The sequence below is a fragment of the Planococcus citri genome, chromosome 4, assembly GCF_950023065.1.
Source record: "Planococcus citri chromosome 4, ihPlaCitr1.1, whole genome shotgun sequence".
Taxonomy (NCBI): Eukaryota; Metazoa; Arthropoda; class Insecta; order Hemiptera; family Pseudococcidae; genus Planococcus; species Planococcus citri.
The window spans coordinates 71,518,405-71,536,286 of record NC_088680.1 but is presented as its reverse complement, the minus strand read 5'-3'; the positions used below and the strand labels follow the sequence as shown (position 1 = coordinate 71,536,286).

At 35.5% G+C, this 17,882-nt stretch overlaps 1 protein-coding gene across 1 annotated transcript; it reads left to right on the top strand.

The window, feature by feature from the left end:
* Nucleotides 1-8,130: 8,130 nt before the first annotated feature.
* LOC135844546 (mediator of RNA polymerase II transcription subunit 25-like) lies at nt 8,131-13,291 on the top strand. Its single transcript, XM_065362765.1, has 6 exons — nt 8,131-9,064; nt 11,437-11,570; nt 11,660-11,822; nt 11,912-12,097; nt 12,181-12,432; nt 13,026-13,291. The coding sequence occupies exons 1-6, from the start codon at nt 8,567-8,569 to the stop codon at nt 13,209-13,211; spliced, it is 1,419 nt and encodes a 472-aa protein (XP_065218837.1). The 5' UTR covers nt 8,131-8,566; the 3' UTR covers nt 13,212-13,291.
* The last annotated feature ends 4,591 nt before the right edge of the window (nt 13,292-17,882 follow it).

The following is a 17,882-nucleotide window of genomic DNA, read 5'->3' as shown; positions in this document are numbered from 1 at the left end:
CATTTTGAGGGGTAAATATGAGGAGAGGGGGTTGAAAATTTTTGTGGGGATACCTACTAAGGATATACATAACATACTGAAAAATTTTCGAAATCGGTTGAAATGGGGTTGAGAAAAATGTTATTGAAGTTTCAGAAAAGGGGGGTTCCCCAAAAAGGGGAGGGGGTGTGGATCTGAAACTTTCTACGCGGAAGTTTCTCAATGGTACCTACCTTCCATACTAATATCAACTCGAACGTTTTCGGGGACCATTTCACCCCTCTTAGGCGCCTATAGCCTTTATCTATTTTTTAGAAAACCCCCCTCATTTAAATGGTTGCAGTTCCGCCCCCCTTGAACATACAAGGAAAGTTGATACATCATTAGATCGGAAATTTGACGTAGATTCTTTTATCTATTACACATTTTTCGCTAAAATGCAATGCGGGGGAGAAAATGGCGAAAAACTGATTTTGGGGGAGGTTCCACCCCCCTTTGAGTGGGTTCCGGACCCCGTACGGGCCAGGACTTTTAGTATGTTGTTGAGGGGACCTCTGTGAACAATATTTGCGAAAGATCTGTTTGATAATAATTTTTCCCGTAGATGGGACATAATTGGTCTTTAATGACTGGACTACGATAAGAATCTGGTTGAGCTTTCACAAAACTTCAAGATAATGGAAAAAAAATGTACAAGATAACAAGTAGGTTGACAATTCATCTACCCACAAATGTGACACAAACAAAAGGTTAAGACAATTCATACCCGAGTCGGCAATGTATTATTGCAACAACAATCCTTTGGTTTGCTTATCTTGTGGTATCTTAGGGTTAATAAAATTTTGAGTTTTCATTGCAAGGAAGTGATGGTTTCTATTGAGTAGGTAAAAATTTAGGATAGGAAGAAGATAGGTAGATGATTAGGAGTTACAGGGTGCGCAGAAATATCGTGAACCCCTAACAACGTTTTCTGCTAAATGTTTCGGTTGGTCACAGTGAGCGATAATAATAGCTCATAATTGGTTGTTGGACTGGAGAGATAACATTCCCCCAATCATATGCATCTATTTCACGTTGACAACCTATACTTTTAATGAAAAACTTTTTTAGGGGTACTCGATATTTCTGGGCACCCTGTATGTGACTTGGGGAAAGGAATCGACTAAATAGGATGAAACAAACCTCCTAGATACCACATTACTATCCAATACATCAGAAATCATCTGAACTAAAAATATCACTGTAATCAGTGTAATCTAATTCTTGACATAGGCCTACAACTTATTTCAAGGTGCAATTCAGTTGTGGAATTTAGGTACTTTTTCAGCATTCAACTTTCATTTCCCTACAGTCGTAGATCAATAAATTGATATTCTCAACTTTTTGCTACTTTGAAGAGTTTTAGAACTGTAGGTACCATAGAGCAAGAAGATTAAAAGAGTGCTTACTTACACTTCATTTATTCAGTACCAAGGTTTCCTAACACGGATGATATCCAGTTTGATAAAATATATACTTATTAAGTATAAGATTGTCAATATTCAAAAGAGGGTGAAAAAGGAGTGCGAGAACCATTACATTTTAAAACTTAGTCAATTGGGACAAAAGGAGGATTAGGTGTTTACCAAGAAGAAAGCAATTTCAAAAAAATTGAACGGGGATTTCAGATTCGACTCCTCCTCCCTCCACCCACACACATATACACACATTGTGATATTCAAATTGTGGCGAGGGTTACAATTTTTAATCAACCAAAATACATAGGTACTTACTATAAGGAAAAACAAAACAAAATGATATAATATGTAATTGGTATAATAAAACATTGAAGGTAATGTGATGGAATCATCTGTGTAACATAAATAACTGAAAAAATAAAATGTAGGTAACTAAAAATTTCACCAATTCTAAACTGAAACTACACTATAACATATCAAAAAAAAAAACCTGAGAAACATGATTATAACCAGATAAATAGAACAGAGCGAGAATGTTTGCTTTTCTACGCAGTTTATTTGGTCAAGAGGCTGCTGAATTCATAAACAACACCCTTGGGGGTCCATGAAGCAGAAACACACAAGTGTTAAGAATTACATTCATTTCCAGTGATGTATTTTCCCATCACCTTGTTTTATTTTTTTTGCTCTTCGTTTCCTTTTTTTCTTTTTCTTTTACAACTTCTTCTGTGACTTTGTATTTGAGCCATCAAGTCCATGATTGGGGGGGGGGGGCAAAGAAAAAAAAGTCAAGTTTTGAAGCCAAGAAAAATGAGCTCCTCTCAAAAAATATTATGTTTATGCCTCTCAAAGCACAAATTTCTATGAGCTTTCACGCTCCCTTAAGACTTGAGGAAGGAGAATCTTCAAAAACAGAACAAGAAAAATTGACACTATGTGGTCTAAGAATGAATCTCATAAAAAAATTCCTGATCACAATTTTATACAATGCTGTAAATAAATTGATTTAAAACTCAATTTTTTGGAGTATTCAAAGGTAATGTGGTTAGTAATTTCTGCATCAAGGTTCTTCAATTGTTAATCAATTGTGGTAAAAAATAGGTATAAGTACTTAACTTATGAAGAAGGAATGAATCGGTATTTTAAAGGGAACACTCGAGGATTAAGGAATAACATGTGTAGTGTGAAGGGAAACACGATTTCAGGTAAGAGGAAAGGATTTTAGAATGAATAGGTATGAAAGAATAGATAGGATAGTTTTAGTAATCTCAATCAATGATCTCATGGGCAGATAGGACAGGATACAATACAGATAGGAACCTGCTGATACATACATATTGAAAAATTCATATAAAATTGAAAAATACAACATTATTCAATAATTGCAGGTAACAAATCGCAAAAAATTTTAAAAATTCTAGACTCAAATACAATAATGATTAACTTGAATCATTAGCTCAAGATATTTTTCTCATAATAGCCGAACAAGCGGCGATAAAAAAAAAAAAACCAATGAATATGTACAATTAGGAATGTAAACATAATTTTACATGATCAATGATCATGTGCTAAGAACACTCCCACCAAATGGAGAGAATCAATTTCACCAAAAAACTAGATCATACTTATATTTTAAAAAAAACTTTCATTGAGGTTATGGCTGTATGGAAATGCTTGTATTACATTGGATGAAAAAAATGGGTTGGGTTTAATCTAAATTTGTTTTTTGGGGATTAAAGGGAGGAAAACATTAGTATCTGACTAAAAAATTACTTACTTACTATCAGAAAGAGTGCACTTTTTCTCTAGTATCAAACTTTCCAACTGTGACTGGGTGCGAAGCCCAAATTGAGTTATTGGCATGTTTGGTTTGGATGCATGTGCATCTGTCTGGCAGTGGTTGGTTATACGCAAGGTTACAAGCTCGTTAAGGTTACCAACAAAAAACCTAGAACAGAATAGACACGGCAACTGTGATTACCGCAATGCTTCGAAACCCTATAAACATGTTTTTTTGGATTGTGATGTCAAAGTTTGGCAAAAGGAGGATATTGTACACAAGTGTTGAGAATTACATTGGGTCATTCCATGCCAAATCGGCGGATTTTTGCACGAGGGTTCTTCGATTTTTTTCAAAATCAGATCATGTGTAGTAGGGTGGTCCTTATTTATATGGTCAAACAAATTTTTTGGGATTTTTTTGATTCCTCCCCCCAAAGTTGTTCCCTTGTATGAGAAAATAAATCCCTGAAAATTTTAGCCGGATCGGATAATATTAACCCGTGCCGCAGAGCATCTGAAGTTTTAGAACTGGTAGACCGCGTAGCCGTTGTATTTTCCCACGAGAGCTGCGCGGCGTTGTTCGTGGTTTCCCCTAACACGCATATTTCATAGTTTTATGTTCGGCTGGATGTAGTGAAAAAAATTTTTTTTGATAAGAAGGTCTCCTTTGGCCCTTAAATAAAGATCCTAGAGTATAATTGGCATCAGAAAATATTTTGAGGTGATTGAGATACAATTTCTAAAAAATGCTCAAAATCAACATAGAAAAATTCCAACAATTTTTTGATTTTGAAAATGTAATACCAAAAAAGGATATCAAACGATGTTAAAAGAAACTCTAAACCAGTGTTACCAATTTTAGATTGCTCCCTGATAGCTCGCAGGGGTGACATTTGTCAAAATCATGCCAAAAGGCTATGTCCCTCAAAATTTTTTATAATGAACAAATATTGCTGCAATGATGTAATCGCTGTAACAGGCGGCCAATCCAAAATTGGTAACACTGGTTTGGAGTTTCTTTTGACATCGTTTGGTATTCTTTTTTTGGCATTACATTTTCAAAATTGAAAATTGTTGAAATTTTCCTATGTTGATTTTGAGCATTTTTCAGAAATTGTATCTCAATCACCTCAAAATATTTTCTGATGCCGATTATACTCTAGGATCTTTATTTGAAGGCCAAAGGAGACCTTCTTATCAAAAAAAAAAATTTTCACTACATCCAGCCGAACATAAAACTATGAAATATGCGTGTTAGGGGAAACCACGAACAACGCCGCGCAGCTCTCGTGGGAAAATACAACGGCTACGCGGTCTACCAGTTCTAAAACTTCAGATGCTCTGCGGCACGGGTTAATATTATCCGATCCGGCTAAAATTTTCAGGGATTTATTTTCTCATACAAGGGAACAACTTTGGGGGGAGGAATCAAAAAAATTCGAAAATTCGAAAATAAGGACCACCCTAATGTGTAGAGGTCATCAAACGAGGACGAATGACGCAAACCAGACATTTTTTCGATTTTTTTTTGACAGAGCTGTGGCGCTTCAAAGTTTTCCAAAATGGTCGAAAATGGAAAATTTCCGTTGCAAATTGCTCCGGTTGTATGTGGTATAAAATTTTGAACTTTTTTTCAAATTGTAGACATTGTGGTTGATTGATTAAAATTGAATTGTTTATTTTTAAAACGTGGGTTTCAAAAACTCATATTTCCAATTTAAACTTATTAGGTAAGTACATTCTTTCAAAATTGAAAAATTCAAGTAGAAAAAATGTTTTCCAAAAGCTCATGAAAGCTCACTGAAATAAACGTGAGGAAATTTCAGTCTTTCAGTTTCCCGCATTTACTGGTCGAACCGTACGTTCTAGCAGAAATCTATCTGATGACAGTATAATCCGAAAGAGCATTAAATTCTCAACAATTTCGTTAATATGAAATTTTCGTAGGACGCCCGGTTTCAAAGACCAACTTTTTTTGGGCGTATTTTGGGCTCAAATCACCAGAATAGGTTGAAGTTTGGTACATAGATGCATTCGAGGATTATTGATGTGCTCGTGTACCTGTGGGCGAGGGGTGAATTTTGGGGTAATTTCATAATGGAAAACGTTTTTTTTTTTTTTTTGTAAAAAAGGATTTCTTCAAAAATGAGAAGTCGTTAATTTTGAACAAAATACCTATACTATTTCTCCGAATCCATTCGTTCGGAATATCAAATAACCACTAACCTACTTGAAAAAAGTGTCTCTTTGAAAGCGCGCTTTATGTTGCCAAAAATTAAAAACAACATAATCAAAACAAATTAAATAATAAAAAAATGAATTATTTATATAAAAAATACATACTACATACTTATGAAAAAAATTATTTAAAAAATCATTATTAAAATGAAATGTAAATTATAGTATAGGTAGGTATTTATTAAAATAAAAATACTAAATTAACCTACGCATTAATTTAAATATACCTAAAAAGATTTCTATGATGGTATTGATGGTGTTTGGGAACCAAAGATGAAGTTATTCAATTTATGCGAGAGTTGTGTGTGCATGATCTTGTTACAAACATAATAAATGTCGTAAGAAAACAAATGACTTGGACAACAGAAAAGTATTAGAAGAATTTTATTGTCAACTGGTCAAGTTTCTAGAATGGTACCTATTTTCCAACTTCAGAGGAACTAGAAACTTTCAATAAGAAGTGTGATGGGTTTGAATTGTAATTGTATGCATCAAAGGGATGAAATACATATGATTAATATTTTGATAGACAAATGAATGTAATTTTTATTTCAGAAGACATTTTTGTAGGCTAAAAATGTTGGTATTTGAATTCAATTTATTTATATTCAATATAATTCCATTTATTAGGCCTAATTTTAATACACATTGCAATTTATATGTCACTCGACAAGTTCTTGGAAGGAAAAAATGCCACTCTTCGCAGATGATTTAGGATGTGCTTCCTATCACGAAAAATTAACTATGCATAACTAGAGCTTTTTTTGTGGGGGTATCGGCACTTTGAGACGCCGAGGAAATTTAAAAAAGTATCAAAAACAATTCCGATAAAAAATGAAAAAATTTGACAAAAAAAAGATGATTTGAAGTAATTTTTGTAAAAAAAGTAGGACTTTGATAGAAATTTATAGAAAGTGGGTTTTTGATAAAATACAAATGGAATTATGCAATTTTTTAAAATATTACTTAACTGATTAGAAAAGTTTTTATTTACTGCAGAATTGTTTGATTATAAAATTTCGGTGACTTTTTGTCAGAGTATAGGTACTGGTACCTAGGTACATATTGTTCATACCTTATGTAATGATAAGAGAATTTTTTTATCGATGTTGAAGTCTTGCTGTAACGTTACTTATAATTAAGTTGTAGCTCTACTTTAAGTTGAGCTTTGCTCGTTGTCCGTAAAATCTGACTTTTCATTATATCTTTGTATGTATACGTTTAATGAAATACATCGTTATGCTGGTACGTTGTTCGGTTTATTCGTTTCAAGAATGAATGTGCAAGTTTCGCACGCTATTTTATTCAAGTGGTTTCTAGTCATTCGATGGTTTTACATACTTACAAATATTATTCGAAAATCGATCTCACGCTAACAGGAAATCGTACGCTGACGTCATCTTGACCATAAATTGAACAGTGGCGCCACTCGCTTTCAAGTGTTGTTTCTAGGGCCCCTGATAAAATGATAGAACAACTTTGCAGAGATTGTGACCAAATCGTGAGCTGCCTGCTTGCTGCGAGTCAGGCCATGATGAATAAAATGACAGAAAAACTGCGTGAAAAGTGTAACTAGGCTGTTGAAATCACAAATATCTGCTGCCATAAACGGAAATCCAATAAGGTGCAACGGGGTAAGTCAGCTAACTTGCTCTAGCGCCTAGAGATTTATATCTGCTGAAGTGCTACCTAAAGGTGACTTGAGGGTATTACCCCTACTTCATTACGGCATAAAAAAAAATTCAGAGAACGGGGGAGGGCTGAGGAGTCATCAAGAGCAATTTTTCATCCTACATTTTAAAATTTCGATGCATCTGAAATCTTAAACACATGACTTGGAGAAACTTGTTGAACAGCTGTATCTCATTTTCGGCAGATTTCTTTGCAAATTTAAAAATTTGGGGTTGTAATGAAGCACGAAGGGCTGAATTTCATTTTTTTTTTTTTTTTAAATTGAAAACTCCAATTTAGCTCTTAAATAATATCAAAATCTTATCCAGTCAAATTTTCATTCTTGAATCGGGAAAATTATCGTATTTTTTTCATTTTCTGTAAAAATTTGCCGGCGAAATTGGTATGTTTTTCTTACGCCAGTTGGCAAACTATTAGACCCCCCCCCCCAATAAAAAAAGGCTAAACCACTGTCTGTCGATTCAGCTCGTTTCAATCAAGGTACAGTGTAAATTTTAGCTTTCCATCTTCAAATTTTGAAACTACCTAAGTGAAAATTCCAAGTTTCAAAAATCTGTTGGAAGCCCCGGAACTCCTCAAAATGGCTCAAAACTGTTTCCAATCAATTAAGCGGGTCATAAATGTGATATAGGTAGGTACACTAAAAAAGTAAGTAATCGTAGTCTCTTTCCGATTCTTTCATTTTACAGAGGATAAGTTGAAAATCATTATACAGTATACATAATAATGTATTACCTATTCCAAGAAAGTGAAAACTGAACAGAGGGATGGGACCAGTTCTTAACCACGTCGAACATTAAACACTATTATTAACTGCACCCCCGTCATGCGCTCGCTTAACAGTTCTACCTGTTTGAAAAAAAACTACCTGTATGCATGCATTCTCATTTCTCCGATGCATATTGTTATTTTGTACCGTACCTAATCTCTAATGATGGGGTAGCTAAAAAGGTTCATACCTAATGATGAAAAAATAGCGACATCTAGTAGTCCGGTCCACTACTTGGTCTTGAGTTGTCTTGTTTGGTCCCTTTGGAATACAACCTGCTAAATGCTTCATTGTTCATTCGTAGTTGGAAGTAAAATATCAACACTTCGTGACAGTTCCTTTGAAACTACAGGATCTTATGTACGTCGATTTTGAACCTGTGCATTTTTTTAAAAATTGTAATCAACCGTGTAGGCAAGTTTTTATCTCCTGTACAATTGTTTGATCGCGAAAATTCGGTGACTTTTTGTCGGAGTGTACTGTTTATATGATAAGAGAACTTTTTGTTGACCAATAATTTACGCTGTGTGTGAATTCTCGCCACATAAGAATACCCATTTAACGTAGAAGGTAAAACTGCACAGTTTTCTTTTGATCGTCGATTGTGCTGTGCAACTTAGTGCAACCAGTTTCCAGTGCCCCTGATAAAATGACAGAGCAACTTTGCAGAGAATGTGACCAAATCGTAAGCTGTCTGCTTGCTGCGAGTCAGGCCATGGTGCATAAAATGGCAGAAAAACTGTGTGGAAAGTGTAACCAGGCTGTGGAAATCACAAATATTTGCTGCAACGAACGAAAATCCAATACGTCGAGCAACTCGGGTAAACAAAGTCGAGAAATGGAATTTGATGAAGACTGGATTGTGAAAATGTCGCGATTGCTGGATTCGAAACTAATACCTGTTATGGCTCAGCTCGATGAAATTCGTGCCAAAGTGCAGGATCACGCGCAGACTTTGGCTCCTCTTACTGAGCCTTTCAAAAAACTCGAATTGAAAGTTAACGGTGCCAGCGATGTCTCAGGAAGCGGTGTAAGATGCGAGAAACCAAATATGGATCAGCTTGAGGCGTGTCGAGAGGCACAACTCAAATTATCGAGTGATCGTCCAGCTCCTTGTGCACCCGAATTCAATTCTGAAGCCAAAAAAGTAAGTTTGTGAAAATAATTTCATGAAAAAAAAGAAGCGGAACATTGGCAGGTGAATTAAAAAAAATTATTAGGTGTGGTTTCGGTTCTTTAAATTTTTGGTCGAATTGTCCGAGACTCAACTAGGTCTCCGAGGAAGCTTAGTTTCGTTTCTGGGGTATTTTTTCACAGGGCGTACGGTCATGAAAGTCACGAAAAGTCATCATGAATTTTGCTCGTAATGAACTTGAAATTTTTTTAAAAATCCAATAAAATGAAAAATTGGTCCAAATAACCAGAAAAATGAATAAATTGAAATAGGGCGGAAGTCTCTCAAGAACGCGAGTTTTTGTCAATTTTTGAGAAAAAATGTCGAAAAACGTCACTTTTGGCAAAATAGCCAGAAATGTCCTTTTTGTAGAAATTGTCAAAATGTATCCATTTTTTGTAAAATTGTCAAAAAGAATCGAGTTTTGCATAAGTTGTCAAACAGTCTTGTTATTACCAAAATTCTCAGAAATTCTGGTTTTTTGTTGAAATTGTCGGAGGAATTCAATTATTGACGAGTTAGCGAAAAGTTGTGATATTTTTTCGTCAAAATTCACGGGAAGTCATTTTTTGATAAAATAGTCAAATGGTCGTAATTTTTGCCAAAATTGTCAAATTGCTTAAAAGTTTCTTTTTTTTTTGTCAAATTCAGGTTTTCTCCCCAAAATCCCATATTCTTTAATTTTTTTAGCCAAATTTTTGTAAAAAATGATGGCTATTGCAGTAGGCCCAACTTTGGATGAAAAGGACGAGGGTCAAACATTTTGATAGTTCTCGAAGTTTCGAGCTCAAACTATACGGTTCCCGGTGTGTCAGATTTTATATTTATTTATACTATATTATTTATAAGTTTCAGCAGGATGATCATTTTTGCATTTTATGATCTGGAATCTGCTCTAATTGATCAAATCAACTCAAACTTAGGGAATGGGGTTCTTTTAGGACCTAGAATTAACCCCCGCAGTTTGAAGGGTCAAAGTTGAAAATCATAGAAAGGTCATTTTTTTTGGAGGGGCATAATATGACCCCAAATAAATAAAAAGGGTGCAAAATCATGCCATTGGTCAGTACCCCCATTGCGATCAACATAACCAAATTTCAGCTTCCTAGGTCATCCCCACCCCATTTAAGTTATGAAAAACCACATTTGACGCCAATTTTTGACCCCCTCACCCCTGAAATTGATCTAGAAGGTCCAAATTTTCAGAATACAATGGGAGGGTGTCCCATGAGTTATTATTGCAGGTTTCAACCTTCCAACCCTATTTGACCTCTCTCCAGGATCAAAAAGTGGATTTTAGGTCCATTTTACATGTTTTTCAATTTTTCAGACAGCCTACATCGCCTCCAAATTGACCTAGAGGGTCCAAATTCTCACAGTACAATGGGAAGATGTACCCGAAGTGCCTTTTGCATGTTTCAACCTTCCAACCCCATTTTAACAGAAAGGTCATTTTTTTGGAGGGGCATAATATGACCCCAAATAGATGAAAAGGGTCCAAAATCATACAATTGGTCAGAACTTCCATTGTGATCAACATATCCAAATTTCAGCTTCCCAGGTCATCCCCACCCTGTTTAAGGTGGGAAAAACCACATTTGACCCCAACCTTTGACCCCCTCACCCCTTAAAATTGATCTAGAAGGTCCAAATTTTCAGCATGCAATGGGAGGGTGCCCCATGAGTGATTATTGCAGGTTTCAACCTTCCAACCCTATTTGACCTCTCTCCAGGGTCAAAAAAGTGGATTTTTGGTCTATTTTATGTGGTTTTCAATTTTTCAGACTGCCTACATCCCCTCCAAATTGACCTAGAGGGTCCAAATTTTCACAATACAATGGGAGGATGTACCCGAAGTGCCTTTTGCCTGTTTGAACCTTCCAACCCTATTTGACCCAATGGGTCAAAACAAATTTGTTGCCATAGCTTTTGATGGAGGAAGAAGATAGTGGGGTGATGCTCGAGGGGGGTGCAGGGGGGACGGAGTCCCCCCGAGAAACAGAAAATTGGGCGAAGCACAGGAGCGAAGCGAGGGTGCGAGTAGTTTAAGAGCCCTCAATGTTTGTGGCACAAAAATTTGGCTCTTACGTATTGCGGCAGACTGCTACGACTTTTTTTCAATTATTTCCACCCAGTATAAAAATAATTTTCTGAGAAAAAATTCAGAAAAGCAGTTTTTTTTTAATTTTTATTTTTCAAGTACCCATGACTGTATTGTTCTTCGTCAATCCAACTTCTCACGTGGAAATTTTGGAACCTATCCGCTGAATTACTCCAAAGCATTAGACATTTACTCAACATTTCAAGTATTTTTCAATTTTTTAAAAATTTTGTAAAATTTTTAGACCGAGTTTCAACGACAGACCATTTGGCGTGGAGTATTGGAATGGAATGACAAGCGAGCTAAGGGTGCCGCCCAAGCTGTCAAGTCAGTTCCATGCGCTGTTACTTCGAATGCGAAAGATGGCGAACCGGAAGTGTGAGTAGCAGTTTTTTCGAATAAAATTCTACGCAATTTTTCGGAGATATTTTAAAATTTACGCCGTGAAATTGGTACTCGATTTACAGGAAAGTTGAGAATTGGCCACCGAAATTAGTCATGCAGCTTTTGCCCAAAGCATTGATAAGTAACATAGGCGGAGTTTATTTGAAAAATTCTACGTCCGTGTTATTTCATCCGTCTCCTTGTCCAGCTTTAGACGCATTGACCAAAGTGATGAGTAGTAACATTGTAAGTACATAATTAGGTATTCTTATTTGTGCCATATCTTTTTTCCTTTGCTCGAAACATTATGTAATGGTATTGTTTTTCTTTTTCAGGCCGGTTGTGTACAGTTCAACAATTCGAATTCTCCAGATTGCAATTTAAAAATGCTTATTTTACTGTATACGCCGGATAAAAAAGTATATCTCGGTTTCATTCCAAATGATCAGACGGCGTTTATTGAGCGGCTTCGTCTCGTGATACAGCAGAGTAAAAATAAATCAATTATGAGGAACGTGTTTGTATGTAGCCCAATTTTTTTTTTTTCAGTTAGCGCTATTTCTTATTGAGAAACATGTCATTGATTTTTGATTGAACATTTTAGGGTGATCCTCAAGGCTCGAGTATGGCCAGATTGCAATCGTCAGTTCGGAGTGATGATGTGCGAGTGCAGTCCGAACAAATGGGCGAAGGTATGATGCCTGTTAGCGATATGAAAAGTCACAACGTATCAACAAATGGTCCACTAGATTTGTCTGGGAACACGAGTCGCCATCTTTCCCCCTCATTCAATAACTCGTCAACGCCTCGAGAGAGACGAGAAAAACGTCGTATTCTGCGTACCCTAAAGCTGCAGGTGAGTATCAGTGTGCCCTTCAACATGTATGGTGTATTGTAAGTCTGTAACGAATGACTCTCCTTCAAACTGGTGAACGGGCAACTCATCCTGACGAGGGAGCTCTCAGGGGTCCGCCTTCGAATTGAAAAAAATCTGCAACTTTTGGAAAGAGTATGGTCTGAAACCCTCATAACCAAAATTTCATTCAAGTTCAAAGTTGAGCATTTACAGGAATATATGTGTGTGTTTTTTTTAGAGTTGATTTTCTGTAAAAATGTTCATATTTGGAGCCTACATGAATTTCCACGTCTTCTGGAAAAATTTCAAAGTTGTGGTTCTGAATAAATTAAAAGTCATACTGATGAAGGCTCCAGATTTTTATCTCATTACAGTTAGTCAGAAAAACTCACTCAAAATATCGCCTTGGTGATCAGCTCTAATGTAGATAAGCGGGTTGAATATTGTGGGTCCAGAATAAAGCACAGGTCGATTTTTTGCGACTCAAATTTGAAATGGGGCCATTCGTTGCGGTACACTTTCACGCCTATACTCAGTAGGTACTCATTTGCTATTCATTCGTCCAATTTCATCAGCTCTTATTGATTTACTAGACGAATGCATCGCAACTGGCTCAAGATTTTCCAGATCGTACACGAGAGTCAATTGACCAGCACAGCGACACCATGCTCAGTTCTAGTGCTAGTTTTGACCCTGCCGTAGCTGAGTTTGAGCAAGAAGAGGCAGAAAAGCTGGCATTCCCGAAATCTCAGATTGAAGACGACTTCGAATTAATATGAAATGGGAGAGGAAAAAATAATTTTTTCTTTTCAAGTGTGTAATGAATTAGTTTTCAATACATTTTCATCCAATTATGTAAGGTTTTTGTTTTGTTCAATCAAACCGGTTCCGTTTTACATACATTCCAGTTTGTATAAATTGTATACGGATTGCATAATTTACTGAGTGATTATAGATAGGTACTGATCAGATAGGTTGTAAAATATGCGGTAATTTTGGATGAAAATGTTCGAATATTAATCATTAAAAAATATTTGAAAGGAACTGTTCTCGTTTAAAGTGTTAATTTGAGGATTAATTTCATCTTTAAAAGTGATAATTTGCGTTATTATTCGTGTTCAGCGGATTTCATTGGAATTGATGCTCACTGAGTGAAAAAAACGACAATGAGACTTACAAGGGAACCTCTCGAGGTGTCCGCCTCCGATTTGAACGAGACCGCGATTTTTGGAAAGAGCATGTTCTAAAACCCCCAAATCCAAATTTTCAGCAGCCCAAGTTCATTTTTCGATTTTTGGCGAATTCTTGAAAATCCAAATTTGACTATTTTGGTGATTTATGTTTTTTTTTTTTTTTAAAGTACGTACTTGATCAGTAAAAATGTTCAAAATAAGTCCTAAAACTAATATTAACCCCCCAAATCCAAATTTCGCCATTTCTACCCATTCTGGCGGCTCCAGCGCTATTTTTCAATTTCTCCCGAATTATGAATTTGCTCCAGAGGGTGTGAATATGAAGTTGGGCAGCTAAAAATCGAGTTGTGTGTTATACTCGAACTGTTCAACGAATTTATTCACATTTGAGCCGATTCTGGAGCGGACACCTCAAGAGTGGTTTTTTGACCAGCTTTTTTCACAATAAAAATATCCAAAAATGTAAGGGAGGCCCAAGAAAGGCTGGAAATGGCTAAATTCGCTCTCGTGTGGTTAATTAATGACAAAATACACCGATTCGCGCAAATTTCAAAAATTTTCTCACAAACGAGAAACTTTTGATTTTTGAATATTTTTATCTTGAAAAAAAAAACTGGTCAAAAAACCACTCTTGAGGTGTCCGCTCCAGAATCGGCTCAAATGTGAATAAATTCGGTAAACAGGTCGAGTATAACACACAACTCGATTTTTAGCTGCCCAACTTCATATTCACGCCTTCTGGAGCAAACTGAAAATTCTGGAGAAATTGAAAAATCGCACTGGAGGCTCCCGAATGGCTGGAAATGGCGAAATTTGGATTTGGGGGGTTAATATTAGTTTTAGGACTTATTTTGAACATTTTTACTGATCAAGTACGTACTTTTAAAAAAAAAAAAAACATAAATCACCAAAATAGTCAAATTTGGATTTTCAAGAATTCGCCAAAAATCGAAAAATGAACTTGGGCTGCTGAAAATTTGGATTTGGGGATTTTAGAACATGCTCTTTCCAAAAATCGCGGTCTCGTTCAAATCGGAGGCGGACACCTCGAGAGGTTCCCTTGTTAGGTACTTACTGTGCTACTACCCAGCCTCTAAGTATTCAAAATAATCAAATTGTATTCGCATAAATATTAAATAGCATAGCATTCGTTATTCTTTCCGCACGTCTGGCAATTTTTCGATCTATTTTGGGAATATTGTTTTGTTACTTCTGGTAATTTTCGATGATCTGAACATACGAAATTTCACGCTTTTGGGAGTTGCAGCAAAGATACCATTACCGCAGCTGGAAAACTTGTCCAGAAGTCATCAGTTCGAACAAACGTTGGCGGAGGTTGAACGGGAAGAGCTGGAATACCAGAAATCTGCGATCGATGATGATTTCCAATTTATATGAAATACCTATAGAAAAAAAAACTATAACCTCTGCATGTTTGGTACATTTTTTGTTTAATGCTTATAGTTTTTCCATACCGTATACCGGTGTACCTACGTATATATTAATTTTTCTGTTGGTACATTTTAAACCTATTATAGGTATGTTGTATGTTGTTTTATTCGACCGAACCGGTTCCGTTTTAATACTCTCCAACTCATCTACATAGATGGCACGCGGATTGCATAATTTGCGGATTCTGATAATTTACTGCGTGATTACCGATCAGCAATTCGAATTTATAATTCCCATTGAAACCATATTTTCGGTAGCTATTGGTATAAAATTGAGGAAATGATAAAAGCTTCACGATCACTAAAACAAGATTACCGTTTTACATTTCTTTGGTAAAACTTGTCGGAGTATTTAATGCGCAACTTATCCGCCAGCTACCTGTACAATGTAGTATTTCCCAATCCCAAGGCCGAATGTGTGTACGTTTAGACGTCGAATAATTAAAATATGTACGAAGTACGAGTACTCGTATTAGTATTGTTTTACTTACCTACACACACGATAATCCTTAAATATTCCGAAATTATTATTAAATAATTGTAGGTATATTTTGAAAATGGTAGTTAATATTTTTTTTTGTTTTGGTTCATTTCAGATTACCAACCCGAAGGAATTGGTCAAAGGTATTTCGAAGTACCTTTTCCCAGAGTTAACGATTCGTTATCGTAATGAAGAATGCTTCATTCGCCATCTCGAAAATTTCTAGCAATACGAGTAATAAGCAGCATTGAGAAATAATTCTTTAAATAGTTCGTATCCTGTTCCTGTTGAAACTATGCTCTTTCTGAGATGACCAAATGACTGCAAATTCGTAGAAAATCGCACTAAAAGTTGATGGTATATTTGTACATTCAGATCAGAACAATTTTGCATAATTACTCAACGATCATGATATTCATGATCATCGAGGTAAATAATTTTTACTAACTTGTCAAGTCCAGTTTATGGTAGGTACCTTACCTACCTACTTCGCACTTGGTTGAATCATCGATTTATAAATGCAATTTTTAAAACGTCAAGTTGTTTTTCATTGAAATAGTGCTGGATCTTGATTCTCTCCTTCCTTTCTCCTACTTCAACAAAATCTTCAGCCTATGTCAATTAAATGTTAAATTGTGATCGGAATTTTTTATATATTTTTTTGAAATTGTTTCCTCCAAAATTTACAGGCTGTGCTGATTTTTGCTAAAATTGTCAAATTGTTGGTTTTTAATTTTTTTGGTTTTTCAAATATCCGAAGTCCTCGCTTAGGTGTTTGCCAGAAATTACCAGAGAAAGTTTTGCTTTTTGCTAATGTAATCGTCAAATTGGGTTTTTTGACAAAAATTGTAAAAAAAATGGTTCCTTTAAATTGCATCAGATGACATGACGTTGGAAATTCGAAATTCACGCACTACAATTTAAACACGAAGTCAGGTCGACTGCATGTCGGTTTAGGTCATTTTAGAGACTCCGGCTACTTTTTGAAAATTTCTAGAGCCTCCAGCAGATTTTTGAAACTTGAAATTTCCACAAAATTTCATCAAAAATGGAGTTAGAAGGCAGAAATTCACTTTGAAAACTAATTTTTAATACGCTATGAAGTCAACTCCGGGTGGTTGAATCAATTCGTTCGCGAATTAGTAACTTATACGAATCGATTCGTTCGCGAACAAATCACTCTCACTTATATGAATCAATTCGTTCGCGAATGATTGACCAAAAATCAATCAAATGAATCGATTCGTTCGCGAATGATTCATCAAAAATTAATCAAATGAATCGATTTGTTCGCGAATGAATCACTTTTACGAATCGATTCGTTCGCGAATGATTCACCAAAAATTAATCCAATTGATCGATTCGTTCGCGAATTATTCACCAAAAATTAATCAAATGAATTGATTCGTTCGCGAACGAATCACTTTTACAAATCGATTCGTTCGCGAATGATTCACCAAAAATTAATCCAATTGATCGATTCGTTCGCGAATTATTCACCAAAAATTAATCAAATGAATTGATTCGTTCGCGAACGAATCACTTTTACAAATCGATTCGTTCGCGAATGATTCACCAAAAATTAATCCAATTGATCGATTCGTTCGCGAATTATTCACCAAAAATTAATCAAATGAATTGATTCGTTCGCGAATGAATCACTTTTACGAATCGATTCGTTCGCGAATGATTCACCAAAAATTAATCAAATAAATTGATTCGTTCGCGAATGATTCACCAAAAATTATTTCATTCGTTCGCAAATGATTCACCAAAAATTATTTCATTCGTTCGCAAATGATTCACCAAAAATTGTTCAATTCGTTCGCGAATGATTCACCAACAATCATTTAATTTGTTCGCGAATGATTCATCTACAATTAATCAATTCGTTTGTGAACGAGTCACTAAAAATTAATTTAATTATTCCGTTCGCGAATGATTCGCCATACAAATCAATATATGTATTTGCTTAATCACCAATCGTTTTAGAAATTTAGAATCATGCATTCGGTTCGCTTGAAAACAGGTCAATTCCTATTGCAAAAGTTTCAAAAAAACCTAAATTTGATTTTCAAAAATTCACCAAAAATCAAAAAATGCACTTTAGCGCTTGAAATTTTGGCATTTAATGAATTTTAAAATTTTGTGTGAGTCTGATGTTGGAAACGAATGACCTCTGAATCAAAATGGCCGTCATGTTGTTGATAAGGTAAACTTTTTTTTTTGGTAAGCTTGTTTGTAAAATGTTCCTTTATGCCTTAGGATGGTCCTTTAAGAAAGAAGTTTCAGAGGGATCGGTGGGGAGGGAGCGTGCAATAATTA